This window comes from Chanodichthys erythropterus, chromosome 3 (assembly GCF_024489055.1).
Source record: "Chanodichthys erythropterus isolate Z2021 chromosome 3, ASM2448905v1, whole genome shotgun sequence".
In the NCBI taxonomy this organism is placed as follows: Eukaryota; Metazoa; Chordata; class Actinopteri; order Cypriniformes; family Xenocyprididae; genus Chanodichthys; species Chanodichthys erythropterus.
Window position 1 is genome coordinate 36,793,637 of NC_090223.1, and position 18,220 is coordinate 36,811,856.

At 41.4% G+C, this 18,220-nt stretch overlaps 1 protein-coding gene across 3 annotated transcripts in view; it reads left to right on the forward strand.

Moving 5' to 3' along the window:
* Window positions 1–1,610: 1,610 nt before the first annotated feature.
* Window positions 1,611–18,220, forward strand: part of setd1a (SET domain containing 1A, histone lysine methyltransferase) — a 35,912-nt gene continuing 19,302 nt past the window's right edge. Inside the window, exons 1-16 of one of the 3 annotated variants that reach the window (XM_067382051.1) lie at window positions 1,650–1,665; window positions 1,867–1,932; window positions 2,650–2,794; window positions 2,939–3,037; window positions 3,152–3,422; window positions 5,205–5,329; window positions 7,738–7,991; window positions 8,080–9,784; window positions 10,795–11,796; window positions 11,883–12,053; window positions 13,293–13,380; window positions 13,478–13,641; window positions 14,393–14,432; window positions 14,590–14,794; window positions 14,882–14,934; window positions 16,044–17,386. In XM_067382051.1, coding sequence (XP_067238152.1) covers window positions 2,657–2,794; window positions 2,939–3,037; window positions 3,152–3,422; window positions 5,205–5,329; window positions 7,738–7,991; window positions 8,080–9,784; window positions 10,795–11,796; window positions 11,883–12,053; window positions 13,293–13,380; window positions 13,478–13,641; window positions 14,393–14,432; window positions 14,590–14,794; window positions 14,882–14,934; window positions 16,044–17,386 — 5,658 coding nt within the window. In that variant the 5' untranslated portion in view covers window positions 1,650–1,665; window positions 1,867–1,932; window positions 2,650–2,656. Of the gene's footprint in view, window positions 1,666–1,866; window positions 1,933–2,649; window positions 2,795–2,938; window positions 3,038–3,151; window positions 3,423–5,204; window positions 5,330–7,737; window positions 7,992–8,079; window positions 9,785–10,794; window positions 11,797–11,882; window positions 12,054–13,292; window positions 13,381–13,477; window positions 13,642–14,392; window positions 14,433–14,589; window positions 14,795–14,881; window positions 14,935–16,043; window positions 17,387–18,220 lie in introns of all 3 variants that reach the window. The other 2 variants (XM_067382050.1, XM_067382052.1) reach the window with 2 other exon arrangements.

Here is an 18,220-nt window from a genome sequence, read left to right on the forward strand (position 1 = left end):
CAGAGCAACTTTATGTAGTGCAAAAAGCTTTGTTTATTTGACTTGTTTGTGCAATTTAGAAATATTTAGTTCTTTATAAATATAAGGTACATTTTAATTATTTAATAATTACATCAAGGCTTCACAGACAGGGCTTCGATTAGGCCTTAGTTTAATTAGGACATTTAATAGCTTTTATAAACGTATCTTAGAGAAAATCATTACTGGTGTGCATCTTGAGACAAAACAATGACACTGACACATATTTTAAGATCTGTCAGTACAAGTTTCTTTCAGTTCAAACAGCTCAATCATGATTTTAGTCTGGGACTAGGTTTAAGCCTTTTCTGTGAAACCTGGGGTTAATAACTGGTGAATCCAAAATGGTCAATATTCATATTCATACATTTTATTCTTATTTTATCTTAATCATTTATGGCTTATGATTTATAAATATTACTTTTGATTTCATATATTCAAGTACTCCTACTCCATATATTAATCCTCATCATAATTTCAAGTGTTTACTCTTTAATGTACTCTTTTATGGTCATTCTTCTTTTATTTTAAGAGTATGTATGCTTGTTATATTTAATTGTTCAAGTATTTCAGTGTGACAGGTAACGCTGACACGTTTGTGGTTAGATATTGGACGTGTTTTCAGAATTATAGTTGCTCATTTGAACTCAATGTACTTTTGTATCAAAATATGTCCGTTTCTATTTCTGCTTACATTTGATAATGTAAGATCTGAAAAATTCCCTTAAGGGGGTCAAAACAACACCTATATCTATTTTTGACACTTGACCAGTCTATGACATAATGAGTAAATCCATTTGACCTTTTCTGATTAGACCAAAACATAAGTTTGAGTGGGATGTAAATTTCCCTATGCTTATGGTATAAAATGGACTTTGATAGTTGGTCTTTTCCTTTGCTTTTTCTTTGCTCTTTCTGCTTCTTCTCTTCTACCTCTCATTTCATACTGCAAATATCTTGATTTTGTTCATTCTTTCTGTATATTCTTCATCTTAGATACAATACTCTGGATTTTATCACTTAATTAATTTGTTTTTTTCTATAATATTTAATTAATACATTTGACATATTTTGACATAATCATTGCTGGACTGCCTGGATCTCATTTTCTCAAGTTTTTGCATCAATAATTTAATTAATGTATATTATTTTGCCGTTCATTTGTCTCGAAAAGTTTTAGTATTTGTGAGGACATTATTTCTGCGCATAGCTCATAATTGATCATCTTCAGCCTATTTCTGAATTTGTAAGTTTTAGTATTTCTTAAAGTAAACTGTTATGAACTAGAGTGGCTGCTCTGACAGCATGCAAACAAGAACCCTTTAAGTACACGCAACTATATCAAGTTCGTGCGTCCATGACGTAAAATGGAACGAAAATGCAGATTCGCCACAAAGAAGGTACGCTTACAACGGTCAAAATTATTTTGAGGTGAACGAAGCAAAGTAAAACAGAAAATAGCTTCATATTAATGTATAATTACAATTTAACTTTTTTTATCAAAACATATAGTCACAATCTATTTTAATATTATTTAATAAATAATATAAAGCAAAGGCGCATAGTCGTGAATTATGTGGAAAGTGCGAGAGCCAATGCGACGGCTAATATTTCTAGTGACTGATGGCGAGCAGGCGAGGCTCTCAGGTTAGTTACGCGATGGCCGCTTACTGTATTATGTTATTCTTTTTAGTACATTTCATTTTCTGGAGGAATTTAAAGACTTATGTCGCATCGATATTGCACCGGAATACAAGCGACACCGTTTTACATCAGATTTAGGGCGCACACATTAAAACGGAGCTAGATTTTAACTAAGGATTTTCTGTTTTTCTCTGTCCGATACAGGCCTAGCTGTAGCGAGCTAGCGGCTGTCGAAGCGGGCAAACCTCCTCAAGACGCGCGCTCCGTTGTGTGAGTCTTTTGGCACACAGTGTTGCAATATTTCATTTTAGTTTCGGGAATTTGTGTAGATTCGTTTGCTAGAAGTAATTGGCATTTGCCCTGACACATCATTTTAAAGTTGAACTTCAGCTAGCTCGCGCTGTGAGCAGCTAGCAGCTCCAGTGTTTATTATGTTAGCTTGTTGTTGTTGCTAGTCGATATGTCAGATAATGTATATTACATTATAACTGCAGTGCTTCTTGTTTATTACGCCGTAATAGGCAGCAAAGAGTCGCGTTTTTATTTTCTACACATTAATATATGATAAATGTGACATTTTAAGTTGAATGTGTCATCTGTATCTAATTCACATATAGGGATGTTAGATCATCTTGTCAGGCTGACAACAAAATATTAGTCAGAATCATAATAAAGAGGTGACACCAAATTATGGTGACACCTAAACAGAGACCCCTTTGTGTTTTTTCACTTTTCACGTGGATCTGTTTAATATGTCGCGTTTTCCATTGTTTGCTATTATTATTTTAATTATTACACTGTCAGGTCTTCAGTATTAAAGTTTTAGTGGCTGTTCTGCATGTGGACACTATCAGATTGGTTGCCTGGTGAAGTAAATGAGCCATAAGTGAAAAGCTTTTCTCACTGCGACTTCAACGTGAGTCATGGAGTTGTGTGAGCATCTGCACAACATCTCAGTCTGCGCTCTCTCTCTCTCTCTCTCTGCAGTGATAGCATGGATCCGGACAGTGGGGCGGACACTCAGCGAACTCTCAGTCTGCAATGGAAGAGCTATAAGCTTGTACAAGACCCTGCTCTCCGACGGGTTGCTCAGAAAATCTACAGATATGATGGGATTCACTTTAGTGTACCGGTATGGACATGCTGCTTATGACAAACGGAGCAAGGAGTCAGATTATAACTCTTTCTTTGAACGCTTGTTCATAAAAGTATATTTTTTACATTTTATGTATGGATATTTGATTATGTAACGACTATGTGTTCTGCTTGTTTATAGGATTCAGGATTCCCACCTGTGGGGGACTTGCGTGATCCAAGACCCCGTAGAATCTGGTCTAGACACACAGAGCTGTCGCTGCCGGTGCCCAAATTTAAGGTAAGCTTCTCCTCTTACAATTTCAGCTTGTCATGCTGCTTTTCTGCTGAGCTCTTTGTACTTTTTGTATTCTACATGCGAACACATTACTTCATTTCATTTTCTTTGTCATAGTTGGACGAGTATTACGTAGGCCCTATACCACTTAAGGAAGTGACGTTTGCAAGGTTGAATGATAACATCAAGGAGCCGTTCCTGGCGGAGATGTGCGCCAAGTTTGGTGAGGTTGAGGAAATGGAGATTCTGTTTCATCCCAAGACCCGGAAGCACTTGGGCTTGGCCCGCGTCCTCTTCACCAGCACTAGAGGGGCCAAAGACACCGTCAAACACTTGCACAATACTTCTGTCATGGGAAACATTGTCCATGTCCAGCTGGATATCAAAGGTGCATCTCTCTCTCTTTAAATTGTCTTTTATCATACATTTTCTGAAGTGCTTTCTATATACACTAATGTTCAAAAGTTTGGGGTCAGTAAGATTTTATTTTTTGGTTTTAAAAGAAATTAATACTTAAATTTAATGCATTCTTTCTAAATAAATCAAAAGTAAAGCAATTTATAAAATATGCTAAATGCTGTTCACTTGAACTTGAACAATGTTCAAGCGGCACAACACTGACGAGCATTAAAATGGTATAAAATATACAAGTTTGAGCTGAATAAGAGGTGTCTTTTCCTGTCTTTTTAGATGTTCAGTAAATTTGAAAAACTCTCATAGTAAAAAAATGTTGTGTCTCTTGCCAGTATTGATGCAATATAAATTGGTTATCAGGTGGTTTTAAATTTTTTTTTTACTTATTGGTATCGATCAGTATTTCCTCTTTTTACGTTTAGGTGACCTTTTGCCGTCATCTAACGCTCACTTAAACTTAAGGCTGCTCCCTAATAATTGCACAAACCCTGGTCATTTTAGTCATTAGTCAACTAAAATTTAATTAGTCAGGTAGTCGCAGAAAAAAAACTCCAAGGAATTGATGCCATGCAGTGACAGATTGTTAACATGGCCTGTCAATGCGGTAATATGTCGGCAGAAAATCCAAAGTGTGGGAACATTTCAAGAGGGTAAAAATGACCACAAAAAGGCACATGACCTCAAACATGACTTATCATTTAAAACATGTCAGTAGTAGCCTAATGTTAGACACTTTACATGGCTGCTTGCTCTAATGTTAACAATAACCTAGATAAATGTGTGCTAATATTAGGCCATATCTAAGTGTTTGTGCGGAGTGTGGAAGTTAAGTAGTACCGCACTTACTGCACGACATGTTTCACTTAACTTCCACATCCTCTCCATCGGAGCGCGTTTTCTCAAAGGCCGGCTTCATTGTGAGCAAGACATGGAACTCACTTCTCCCCGTGGACAAACTTGTGTTCCTTTCTAAGGCTGTTATTTCTATTATAGATTACTTATTTTGTTTGTGTTCTGATCTTAGAAAAGTTAATTCAGTGTTCGCCGGTGTTGCTGCAGCAAGCTTTATGTGTGCGCTTGAGCACTTAATTTATATTTTAAATGTATTTCTCCCCCTGTCTAATGGCTTAAATGAACTTTAAATCTTTAGTCGGTGGAAGCCATACTTAAAATTAATCTTTAAAACCACTAATAATTTAATAACACTGTTAAATGTAATCCATAGCAAATTTCTAAAAATACTGTTTTTTTTTACTAATTCAATTCAATTCACATTTATTTGTATAGCACTTTTCACGATACATATCGTTTCAAAGCAGCTTTACAGAGAATGCATGTCACATTACAATTTAAAGAATGCAGTTAGCAAATAGTGTAATCATTTAGGCAATTAATTTACAATCACTGTTAGCTGAAGGTAGAAGCAATGAGCTCCTGGAAAAATGAATAACATATTAACAATAATTAGGATATACTAAATTATAATGTTGTTGTGATGCTGGGAATTCATTTGTGGCATTAAAAATGTTTTATTTTAGTTTTGTTATTTATTATACATGTATTTACATAAAATTGTAATGTGTGCATTCTTTGCAAAGAAATGTCAAAACTCATTTTAGATCAATGCTTGTTATTATCCTGCCTCTTTATCTCATTATTTCTTGAAAATATGAAACAGTGGGAAACTCAACCATTGCATGATGAAATGAATGCACCAGTCTGTAGTTGAATTTAAATTGTGTGCTTGTTTTTCTAGGCCAGCAGAGGATGAAGTACTATGACTTGATAGTGAGTGGCTCATACACACCTCAGACCGTGCCGACTGGAGGCAAAGCTCTCATAGAGAAATTTCAGCCCCCAGCCCCAGCGCAGCCAGATACGGTGAGTACACAAACAAACCTTAGCTCAAATACACTGGAAAGAATGATTTGCTTTCCCATAAGTGATGCCACTGTGTGCGGTTTCCAGCCAACCTTTTTTGGGCGTCCTTGCAATGGCCTTCGTTGGGTTGAGTTTATTCTACACATTACAGTCACTCTCAAATACCCTTGCCTGTGTTATTATTATGGTCGTGGGTGGACCACAAAATATATGAAAGATAAAGAGCTATCAAGCCTCTCAGAGTGGATTCTTGAGATTTTCTAAATATATTGCAGATGAAAACTGTTTCTTTCTGTAGAAGATAGGAAAGATTGCATCTTCAGTGGCTGCTGGCATTGACACTCTTGGGGCCCATTAAACTTAATATCAATTGGCCAATTTTTCCAGTGTTTTCCCACAGCGTACAAACTAATCATACATTTCCCTCACCTATCTGTAGGTGTTTTGGATTGCTTGTAATAATGTGTTTGCCTCAAGGGATCAGCTATGTAGCCTTGTAATAATAACGATAGTAAGGGATTTTATTGGTCATACTGTAGTTTACAAAACTTTTTTTCTTAATTTTTATTGCATCACAAATCAGGGCCTCATATTTTATCTATATGTGGGTCCTGTGTAGCTGACTATTTTACTTATTTTTATTAGGAATGCACCAATATTAAAGGGGGGTATCACACACAGTTTCTGCCAATCTCATGTTAATCTTGAGTACATATAGAGTAACAATGCATCCTTCCTATCTCCGAAAAGTCTCGTTTTATCATATTTATAAAAGATAGATCCGCTGTACTGAGTCTTTCTGAAAAACGCTGAGCTCCTGGAGGCGTTCCTGCCGTCAGTGCCGTGGGCAGAGCTAGAGAGTCACGAGCGTGCGCAGCTTTTGTGTAAAGATCGTCTGCTAGCTGCGACATCATTATAAATAATAAGGGAACAAAAATGTTCATGTTGTTTATGCACTTGCGCACTGATGGCCAACAAAACACACATTCGATGCAGCTTTATTCACCACCCGCGATCTGCAAATCCAGCGCTGAACTGGGACTTTTTCAAACGGTATTCATCATCGAAATTCCAGAAACAAACATACGTGCACAACTCTTTTGCTGCCCCGGAAAAACAAACTTCATCCACTGTTCCCTTGACGCTGGGTTCTTTGGGAAGCTGAAAAGGGTAATCTTTCCCTCACAACCGAAAACACACTTCAAGTCTCATTTCGGAGGCTTCATCCTCTGGAGGTCGTATTTGAAGGCTGAATACTTCATCAAGGATGTCTTATTTAAGAAAAGTAACCATTATAAAATTGACTGATATTCATTGTGAATTTCAATTTCTTTCTTACTTTGCAATCTAATGGTTATTTTTCTTAAGTGAGACCGATGATGTATGTAGCCTTCAAAGGGTGCAGCCCCTGAATTGAGACACAGCCATTGTTGAAAAATCTCTCGGCCTCTGTATCCCTAACGAAGCACGTTGATGGGCGTGCTCTTGCTCTGGGTGGTGTGCGTGTGCACACTTATCAGGGAGAAGTGCCTATACAAGGAATTCTGCTCTCTTTTGACGTCATACAGGCCATACTCAAAAAACTCTCCGAACCCGGAAGTATTTGGCACAGAAATACATCCAAATCATGTTTTGAAACTTTGGCCATGTTTAGCATGAGAATGCAACCCTTTAACAGTGTAAATAAGTCAGAATGCATGAAATAGCATTACACCCCCCTTTTAAGTATGGATGATCCAGCTTATTATTATTTTCATGGCCCATAACTGATAAATATCAAATATTAAAATTGTAAACTGTTTAAATGCACAACTGTTCAAACATTTTGTTGTTTTTGAAAAGTCTCGTATGCTGAAGGCTGCATTTATTTAAAATATATCAAATTATATCAAATTACAGTAAAAACGGTAATATAAAATATTACAATTTAAAATAACCGTTTTCTATTTTAAAACTTTATTTGAAAACTGTTGTGCTGCTTAATGTTTTTCTAAAACCTGTGATTCTTTTTTTTCAGCATTTTTTTATATAGAAAGTTCAAAAGAACAGCATTTATTTGAAATAGAAATCTTTTGTAACATTATAAATGTCTTTTTGTCTCTTTTGATCATTTGAATGCATCTGTGTTGAATAAAAGTATAAATTACCTACTGACCCCAACATTTGATCAGTAACATAAATGAAAAGTAAAACACTGCAAACAAGTACAGTATGAAATATCATTTTGAGAATAATTAAGTGTTTTGAAGATATATAAAATTTTAGACTCAAAAATTTTGAGTGTTAAATGACAGCAAAATCATAAATGTAAAAATCACATATATACAATATCAACCAGTACATTTAAAAATAACTGATAATGTGCATCATTGATTTAATTCTGTTATTTCTTTCTTTTTTTTTATCAGTCGTCCGATATCCGACGGAGGCTCTCCACAGACCAGATGGCAGCTCCTGCTGCTTCTGCGCCTCTCAACTCTGGCAGCACCACTCCCTGTTCTGTGGATACTGGGTTTGGAGACCAGCGCCTAGACACCCCACCATCCTCAATGGGGGGGCCCTATACGCCAGGTTCCTCCGCTTCTTCACAGGGCGGGGGCACCCCTTACACCCCTCGCTCTGGGACCCCGTTCTCCCAGGACTCTGGCTTTTCTGTGGCCAGGTTGGTGCCTAATTTATATTACAACTAATAATTACATAGAAAAACTTCTTTAGAAATTTGAAAAAACATCCCCTCTTATTTCCTTTAGGCATGGTGGCTATAGCAATGCTCAAAGTTATCCCCAGCAGGATATGCTTCCATCCTCCTCCTGCTCCTCGTCAGCGGTCTCCTCATCATCAGGATTCAAGCCCCCTCGGTTTCATGATGATCTACATGCTCCACCTCCACAAGAACCCTCCGTGTTCCACAGGGGCCGGCCGGGATATCCTCCATCTGCGCCTTTCAGACCTAACGAACCTCCCTATCCCTATCCCAATGTTGGAGGTTCAGGGATGCACCTTCCGTTACATCCACCCATGCCACCTCCAGGCCCTCAGTTTGAGCCATCTCCTCTGTCTGACAGAGAGAGAGACAGGGAAAGGGGTCACAGGGACAGGGATCGGGAGAGAGACTCAGGAGGGCGCTATGGAAGCGGGATAAGCTCCCGACGCTCCTCTTACCACTATCAACAGGATACAAACTCTTCGTCCACCTCCAAATCTTACCATTCACACCACTCGCATCATGCTGACCGGCGGGAGGACAGGGAAGGCAGGGGCTACCGGCGGGACAGTTCAGGCTCCCGCTCAGGAGATCACGGAAGGCATCGGAACCACCATCACTCCCACAACCACCACAGCAGCGGTGGAGCTGGGTCGAGTCGACGGAGGAGTAGCAGAGACCGTGAATGGGAACGAGACAGAGAAGGAGACTATAATAGCTCTGATCCACGTTACGGAGGCCACTCGAACTCCAGCCACCACTCATCCAACAGCCTTTCCCCTCCTTCTGGTACTTCCTCTTATGGAGGATACTCGTCGTCTAAAGACCTGTCCCCCTACGACACACCCTCCTCCTCCCGGCTGGAACCCTCGCCGGCCTTCCATCCTCAGCAAGGTGCTGGCGAGAGGGGTTTTGGAATGGGAGGTAGTATGGACAATGACTACCGCGCTCATTCTCACCACACGCCCCTGGCGCCTCCACCTCCACCTCCTCCCCTCCCGCCGGCCTCCGTCATCGCAGCCGCTGTGGCCGAAACCCTCGGCTCTCTTGATTTTGGCCAGGACAGTCCCATCCGAGAAGAACAGTGGACCAAACCTAAACGCCATCCCAGCACGCCGCCCCATCCGCCTCGGACACCTCCGACCTCCTCGCCTCCCCACGCCTCCATCCCATCATCCTCCACCTCCCCGTCTTCAACCTCCCTGCCTCACCACCTCCCCTCTTCCACAGCATCCCTCTCTCCGCCTCCTCCACAACGTGACTCCTCCCCGGAGCCAGACTCCACTAATGAGAGCCTGCCGTTCATGCACCACAGCAGCAGCTTGGACTCGCGTATTGAGATGTTGCTGAAGGAACAAAAGGCCAAGTTTTCTTTTCTTGCCTCAGACGATGAGGACGATGAGAAGGAGGACAGAGAGAGAGGAAAAACAAATGAGAACACAGATGGAGGGGGGAACAAACTCAGAGAGGAGAACGGAGAAAGGCCTAGTCACAAGAGACAAGGGGAGATGGAGGGAGGCCAACAGAGGAGGAGAGGAGAGAAAGATGGACGTCGCAGAGGCAAGAGGCAAGGTGGTGGAGTGGGTGAAGGCAGGAAAACACCTCCAGAGGTGGCTTCCTCCACTCCCGCCATGCACGGTTTAGTGTCTGAGTCTCTTCAGGTCCAAATGCTGCCACCTAAGGAGGAGCACACGACTTCTGACACACACAGGGCTCCACATACCCCACCTACCTACAATGGAGAGGCACAGGTGAGTCCCCCCAGTCACATTTGGATGGGTAATGGATCTATGAGCTTCTTTTTTCTTTTTCTTTTTGATGGCAGGAAAATATTGAGTCAGTGCATTACACTAAGGAAGCACACCAGGTAGCATTGAATGTATTGTGATGTGGATCTCAACTGGTTGGAGTTGCCAAAGAATAAGTTGCCAAAAGCTAAACAGCAAAATTGGTACTTTTGTAAATGCATAAAACACAGCAAAAGTGTTGTTTACTAACCAAACGCTGGGCTAAATATTGTTCTGAAGTACTGTTTTAGTTTTTACTTATTTTTATTTGATTTATCATACGATCTTTGACAACAGCAACAGAGGATACAGGAAGAATTATCTTTCCTTCTTTTTAAAAACTCTAAATGCTTATTTTACTTTTGTATCTATGTATATGTATAAAATGTATCTAATGTGGTTAGTTGCATTTAGCATTGTGTTTTTCCTGCTGTCCACGAACCAGAAGATCAGAACAGACCCTGTCAAATGTCATCCATATGAATTGAGTGGCTTAATCCAAATTCTTCTGAAGAGACACAATCACTTTTATACGATGAACATATTTAATTTAGGCTTTTACATATAAACTTTAATCAGTGCACATATGTTGAGCTCAACAAATATACTAAAATGAAGCTCAAACATGAGTATGGTTGATATTTAAAATTATCTTTGTGTGTTCCAATAAATAACGAATTTTCATTTTTGTTGAACTATCACTTTAACTGTTGAACCTGCTGACATTTTGCTTTTATAAACAAATTTTACTGACAGTCAGTCAGTAAGCTAATAGATAGAAGTGAAACTGACACGCTTTTGCTCTTTTTTTTTTTTTTTTTTTTTTAATGCTCTGGTTGATTCTGGAATGTTACTTTGTGTGGTGTCTGAGTATTATTTCTCAGGTTCGGTGCACCATTACATTTGATTCTAGCTTCTAGCCCACACACACACAGTGTATTTGAACTGTAATCTTAACAATCTCTTCTCCTCAGCCATCTCCTCACTCCTCTGGGGAGGATATGGAAATATCCGATGAAGATGACAGTGCCATCACCACAGCGACACCCCATCCCGCTGCCTCTTCTTCCTCTTCACCAGCCACCTCCTCACAATCTGCCCTCCCGTCCCAAACCCCAGACCCCTCTGCAAGCCCCGCTCCTGACACCAGCCAGCACTTCAGCGCCACCATGCCGCCTCCTCCCATCCCGTCTTACCCTCCCCATCTCCCTCCCCCACCTCTGCCTGGCTTCTCCCTGCAGCCACCTCCACCACCTGGCATACCCCCTCCGCTTCCTCACATGGAGCTGCACCCCGAGTACCCTCCTCCGCTGCCGCACCACATGTACGACTACGCCAGTTCCATGGAGCTCATGAGCCAGTACTGTGGCGGAGTGCCCATGTCATTCCAGATGCAGACGCACATGCTCAGTCGTCTCCACCAGATGCGAATGGCCTCCTCCAACAGCGCTACAGCACCCCCTGGAGAAGTCCCGTCCGCCTCTGAATATCCCCCGTCATATCACCTCCATTCAGTACCTCCTCCACATGCACCTCCACACCACCCACACCACCCATACATGGACCAAGACGGGAATGTTGCCTCCCACTACGACCAGGACCACCGCTACATCCCTCCTCACTTACCGTACGCCTACCCGGACCCTCACGCCGCACAGCTTCCGCATCATCACGCCATCCCTCCTCCCCACAGCCCCTGGCCTCCTCACCTACCGCCCCAGCAGTTTCCTTCCCACTATCCTCCACCTGGCTTCGGCACAGTGCCTGGTGTGGATGGAGAGCTGTACGGAGCGGCGGGTGACCAGATGGCTATAATGGGCCACAACCCCTACGAGGCCGTAGTGCAGCAGGTACTGGCAGCTTTGATTGAGGAGATGAAGAACATCATGCAGAGGGACCTGAACCGAAAGATGGTGGAGAATGTCGCCTTTGGCACCTTTGACGAGTGGTGGGACCGCAAGGAAAGGAAAGCTAAGGTAACATTAGAGAGTTTTATTCATATTTGCTTTGAATGACCTTCAGTGTTCTTCAACCATGCCACCTCTTGCTCTCGTTTACACAGCCATTCCAGACAGCCATGCGGGGAGTTGCGGTGGTGCGCGAGGAGGAAAAGAAGGATGAGAAGACCAGCAACCGACCTCGGGAGCCACTTATGTCTCTGGTAGACTGGGCCAAGAGTGGAGGCATGGAGGGTTTCTCCCTGCGTGGAGCCTTGCGTTTGCCTTCTTTTAAGGTGCCTGACTTTACCTTACCATCTCTTAACCTTACCACTGTTTCTTACATTCTTATACATCTACATTCGTTGAATTTCACCTCCCTAGTGGCCTTCACGTCATTTAACATGTAATCATCATTCACCCAAAAATGAAAATTCTGTCATCATTTACTCACCCTCAGGTTGCTCCATACCTATATACAGTTCTTTGATCTGCTGAACACAAAGTAAGATATAGAAGAATATCAGTAACCAAACAGATCTCGCCCCCCATTGACTACCATAGTATAGTTGTCAATGGGGGATGAGATCTTTTTGGTTACTGACATTCTTCCAAATATCTTCCTTTGTGTTCAGCAGAAATTCATACATGTTTGGAACAACCTGAGGGTGAGTAAATGATGATAGAATTTTCATTTTTGGGTGAACTAACCTTTTAAAATGAATGAATGTATCCACAACAAAACAAATGACTGACAATACACGTGAAAGAAAAACATTGTAGGTTATCTAGGGCTAAATTACATATATAAATGTATGGACTTCTGTCCATTTGACAGAAATATTTTGTTTTGATGCATAAATATTAATAATTCTCTCATGTTCATAGTTTTGAATAAAATACATCTAATGTGGTTGCATACAGTATAGCTACAAAAGGACAAATGTTTCATAAAGTCAACTGAAGCTCAAATCAGATCCATATTTGCAAACAACAAAGGACATAAAGATTTTATTTTTTAGGTATGCCAACTAGAAATAATGTGTTGTCCCATGATCATTTGGCTATAATTTATTATAAATAAATATTATGTACTTTTTTGTTTAAATTTTACTGTTTTACTTGTTGGGTTATTGAAGTAATGCCAATAAAATTTGGCCGATACAGATTCAGCTGCCAATATCCGGTTAAGTCTGACAGTACACATTACTGTTTCCAGGTCCAAACGCTTAATCAATCACAAAAGCAAATGGCAGCTAACTAATCCTAGCCTTTATATCCATAGTGGAATCTCTGTTGGCCAGACAGTGATTCATCTTTTCTAAATTGTAAAAATATTGTTGTATCCTGTGAGCCCAGAGATTTTTGTCTACACCCTGAGACCACTTGGACTCAGAAACAATAATCGATACAAGCAGAAATTATGCATACTTGATCAGATTTAATGGTTTTGATAAGGCTGGCACACTTGATTACCATGATTTGAAATAATCCTATATGAAAATAATGTTACTAATGAGGAATGTGTTCTTCAGGTTAAGAGGAAGGAGCCTCAAGAGCTTGACGAGGGTGATGAGCTAAAGAGAGCCAGGCCTTCCACTCCACCCGATGAGGAAGATGAGGGTATGAGGTGTTTTTTAGAACTTGCATTAACGTTTACGTAACTGTACTTTTGTAACTCCTCTATATGCTTTCTTTGCTATGTCTTTCTCTCTCTCAGACTCCTATCAGGGGAAATCTGCAGACACTGCTACAGGAAGAACCGAGGAGAGGCGTGTGGCAGACAGAGGAGCAGCCAGGAGGAGGAGCAGAGCCAAGGCACGTAAGCCATACGACCTGGACAGCGAGGGAGAAGAAACATCAGATGGTTCCTCCTCTGAGAAGGTTGGTTTGTATGTCATTAAATCTGTCCCTTTTTGTGTAGTAGTGGGAGCGGGCTGATTTAGTGTTTCATTAGTCCATTACAACTCAAGCATCATGCAAAGAATGGCACTCTCATGGCCTGCACGACAGAATAGCAGGGGCTCATTAAGTTTTAAAAATGCATGCCTTTAGCCAAGCGCACAGCAGTTGTTGTTTGGAAAGCTGGAAAGTTAAAAGGCTCCTCTTCACTTGAACTGGTCTCTGCGAACGTCTCACAGAGCTGATGGGCTCATAGTCAGTTTACAGACTTTTGATCTTCTGGTGAATCATTCTAAATCAGTGTTATTTTAGTATTACTTAAATATTAAAATAATATTTTTGAATTAGCTTTTATTTTTACATTTTCAGGTTTCATATTAGTTTTAGTAGTTTTGTGTGCTTTTGTATTTTTTTGTTTTTTATATTTCTATTTAGCTTCAGTTTTAGTTTTAACTAAACTTTATCCCATATAGTTTATAGCTTTTTACTGTATTGCCATTCTTTACTGAGTATTGCCATTCTAAGCTTTTGGTTTTAAATATGAAAGAATTTCTTCATTTTTGCAGAATATATTTTGTTCTACTTGGTTGTAGTTTAATTTGAATATGACTAGATGGCAGCATTTCTTCTTTTCTTCAAATGCTGTGGAGGAATTCCCACAACTCCCAGCAGATGAGTTCAGACATGTTATTGTCATCATTGTGACTGGTGACTCCATATGTTTTATGTTTAGGAGGAGGATGAAGACAGTGACAAAGTGGATGAGTCAGAAGGTATGAAGCCGCCTTGTTTTTCTTTTGTACTCATACATTTAGGCTCGTGTTGCTATTTGCACATTGTTATGACTTTATTAGGCTTTTAAATGTATATGATCATATCTTGTAGATCCATGTTTTTTTAACTATTTTCTCTATTGCTCATGTTTCTCAGATGAAGCCTTTAGTGCAGACAGTGATGATGAGAGCATTTCTTCCTCTTCTTCTGAGAGCTCATCATCATCCTCCTCGGCATCGTCTTCTTCCTCCGATGAGGAAGATGAAGAGGAAGGTGAGCAGGCTGCAGAGAGCGAGTCATTGGATACAATGGACGAGTCTACAATGGACAGTGTAGCTATGGACACAGAAAAGGATGAAAGGTATGTCCCTCTATGAAAACTGATACAATGAAGAGTGTTGTGTCTGTAGATGGAAAAGTTGATAAGACCTATGTCTGTTTTTAACAGGGACAAAGCCAGCACTGCCCAATCATCAGTTACTGCTGCGGAGGTCAAACAAGGTCAGTTAAAGTTAAAAAATGAAGATTCTGTCAGTATTTATTCACCCTCATGTCATCCCATATCTGTATAACTTAATTTTTCTGCTGAAATCGAATATCATATTTTGTGTTTGTTACGTGCTTAAAGATATTAAATGGAATGAACATTTAGGTGAGATGGAGCTGTTGCAGTATGAGGGAGAGCAGACCAGACAACAATGGTTGCAGAAATAACCTGATGTTTATTGACACAGTATAAATTAGACAATACAAGAAAAACATGAACTCAATAAAAGTAAGAAAAAAACAAGGGTGTCGCCAAACTAGCACCCACGCCCCTAAACTAAATACCAAAATTAAGATGTAGAAATAAAACCGAAAACTTCGGCCTATATGACGCATTAACTAAACTTTACAACATAAATAACCAAAAATACAACAGAGGCGAACAGCCACACACTAACTTAACATAAATTACTAGATACCAGTTCGAGCCGTCACACACTACGGAATTAACAATTGTCAGTGAGGTTGAGAGTAGGGCTGTACATCATAAAGCGATCATTATTTGCCAATCAAGACTGAATCAAGTGGTTAACCGATAACGACTTAACACCAGCATACGAATGCGCACATACAATTAACATGAAACTTGTTTCACGCTCTAACTCAATCAGGTTAACTATTACACGAGTGTATCAAACAACTCACAGAAATGGCGTCTCAATAACCACAGACTAAATGAACAGTTCAAAGACACGTTGGCTGGCTGGCTGGCTGGTTCTGGCTCGACAAAGGTGAGTGAGGTCCGTAGCCCAAACGCTCACTGCAGGTGGAACGCCGCCAAAGCCCTTTAAACGTTCTGCCACCCGCAGATTGGCAGTGACAGAACGTCATGACATCACCAGGATGATTGCTGGTTTTCCCGTCCAATAAGATCTACCTAAATAACTCGATAGATAGATAAGGAAAGGGAGGAAAAAACAAAACAAAATACAACACATACGTGGAACGTAACAGTGTTCAAGCCAATACAAGTTTGGAATGACATGAGAGTAAATGATGATTTCATTTTTTGTTTTCAAAAATGTTAAGTTTTGTGTTCACTTTATTCTTTTTTTTACTTTCAGAAGAAGAGAAAACACCTACAGCTGTGCCTCCAACTTCTCCATATCCCCGGCCTTCTTCCCCTATCCTCCTCCTCCCCCCACTCAAGAAACGGCGCAAGACGGTTTCTTTCTCAATGGAAGAAAGCGAAGTCAAGCCCCCCGTTCTGTCATCTTCTGCTCCCTCTCCATCTCCCACTCATGTCTCACAAGCTTCAGACGTTCCTACTTCCACTTCTCCCGGAAGTACACCCACAGCAGCCGCTCCACCAGCCGCCTCCAAACCTGCCCCGATGCTCCTTCCATTTGCTTCCCGTCCCAGCGAGAGTAATGCCCTGACTTCCCCTGCTTCTCCTTCCGCTGTTCTTACTGTCCCTCCACCAGTGCGTTCCCTGCGGCCTGATGAGCCCAAAAGGAGTCCAGGTCCCCCTCCATCCCCACAAACTCCCACCGCCAAAAACTCTTCCAAACGTGGCAAAGACTCCCCTAGAACGCCCCCTGTGCCCGTCTGCCTCACGGTCCAGAACCTCCCGCTGGACCATGCCTCCTTGGTCAAAATGGCCTACGAGGACCCCGTCCCTGTTCCAACCACACAAAAGGGTCGCGTACGCGGCCGCCCTCGGACACTCAGCCAGTCAGCTTCTGGCCCTCATCTGCATCCCGCTTTGGAGGAACAGGAGGAGGATGAAGAGGAGCTGGAGCAGCGGCTGAAACTCAGGGAGCAGCTGGGAGTGTCCAGCCTGCTGCAGCTGGCCTCTGCCCCTAAGCCTGACCTGTCTGTGCTGGCCGATGTGGCGCTGAAGATGGACCCGGAGGCAGATATCGACTCAGAAGAGACCGAGACCTCCGATGAGGCAGAGGAGCACAAGCTGGAGGAGGAAGAGGGTGACTTCTTTGCCCCACATCCACGCCAACCACTTCAGGATCCAGAGGGTCTGTTCGTCCTGCAGGAGCACAACTATTCTAAAACTCTTGCGCCTCCACACCTCACATCTCCACAAAAGAGGACGAAACAGGACCCCACTGTTTTGCTCCCTGCAGATCTCAACCAGCACGGTGTTCAGGAAGCACCCGAAGAGGTCATTGGGGAAGCTCTTGCTGCTAGGGGAGAAGCTCCGGAGCTGTACGAGGATCTTTCCGGGATGGGCCTGCTGAGCGAAGCGAGGGACGCAGCTGAGGCACAGACCAAGAGCCTCGGCCCACCACACAAGAGGAGAGGATCAATTAGCAAAGAGATGGAAATGGAAGAGAGGGGGAAAGGGAAAAGCAAGAAGAGAAGTAGGAAGGACAAAGAAAATGAGGAACTCCAGATTTCTAAGAAACAGAAGGAGAAACAGATTAAGAAACAGAGGAAACGGAAGTTAGAGGTTTGTGCTGTTTCTGTCTGGGTCTTATTACAGCATTTTAAGAATCAGTTACAGTAATTGTTGTGTAAGGATTGTGCTAGACACGTTAGAACTTTTTCAGTAACGTATGTATTAGCTAATATGTATTAGAGAAGTGCGCAACAACTAATTTCATTAACATTTAAATGGCTAGTTGACTAGTCTAATCATGCTCCTTGGAAACAGTCTGTATATGCAGTCCATTTGAAACAGACTACTTAATCTATCCCATACGGAATGTGCTAAAAATAGGTCTAAGTATATGCAATGTGCTTGCCTTGCATTATGATCATTGTATATTAAACTTAAGCGTTCACTTAAGCAGTGTTGGCTATTATGGAAATATATTTTAATCAATAAGCAGCTCCGGACGAATAGGTTTAAACCTATTATCTACAGATTTACTCAAATAAAGGTTTGTCCACACTTTAAGGTATTTAAGTCAGCACTTTAAGGTATTGTTCATTATCATCATAAAATAGTTACATTGCTGTTGTCTTAGTCACATTGTATTGCATTAACAACTGATACATTGCGCTGATACAATCCAACAATTCTTACCTATTGTAATTGTTGTGTGAATTCTTGATTTTTGATCTTTTTACCACATTTGATCTTTAATATTAGTCTTTGAACAGTTGATGCATTGACCTTTCTAACATTTGCAGCACTTCCTGTCCTGGGGCCGGTTGCACCAGCTGGGCATAAGAGTAATTCTGCCTTCACGTGCTATCGGAATTATTGTAAATACGAGCTTCTTAGACATGAACGCCCTCTCAAGTCACCCTCTCAAGACCACAGGGAAACTCTGGGATA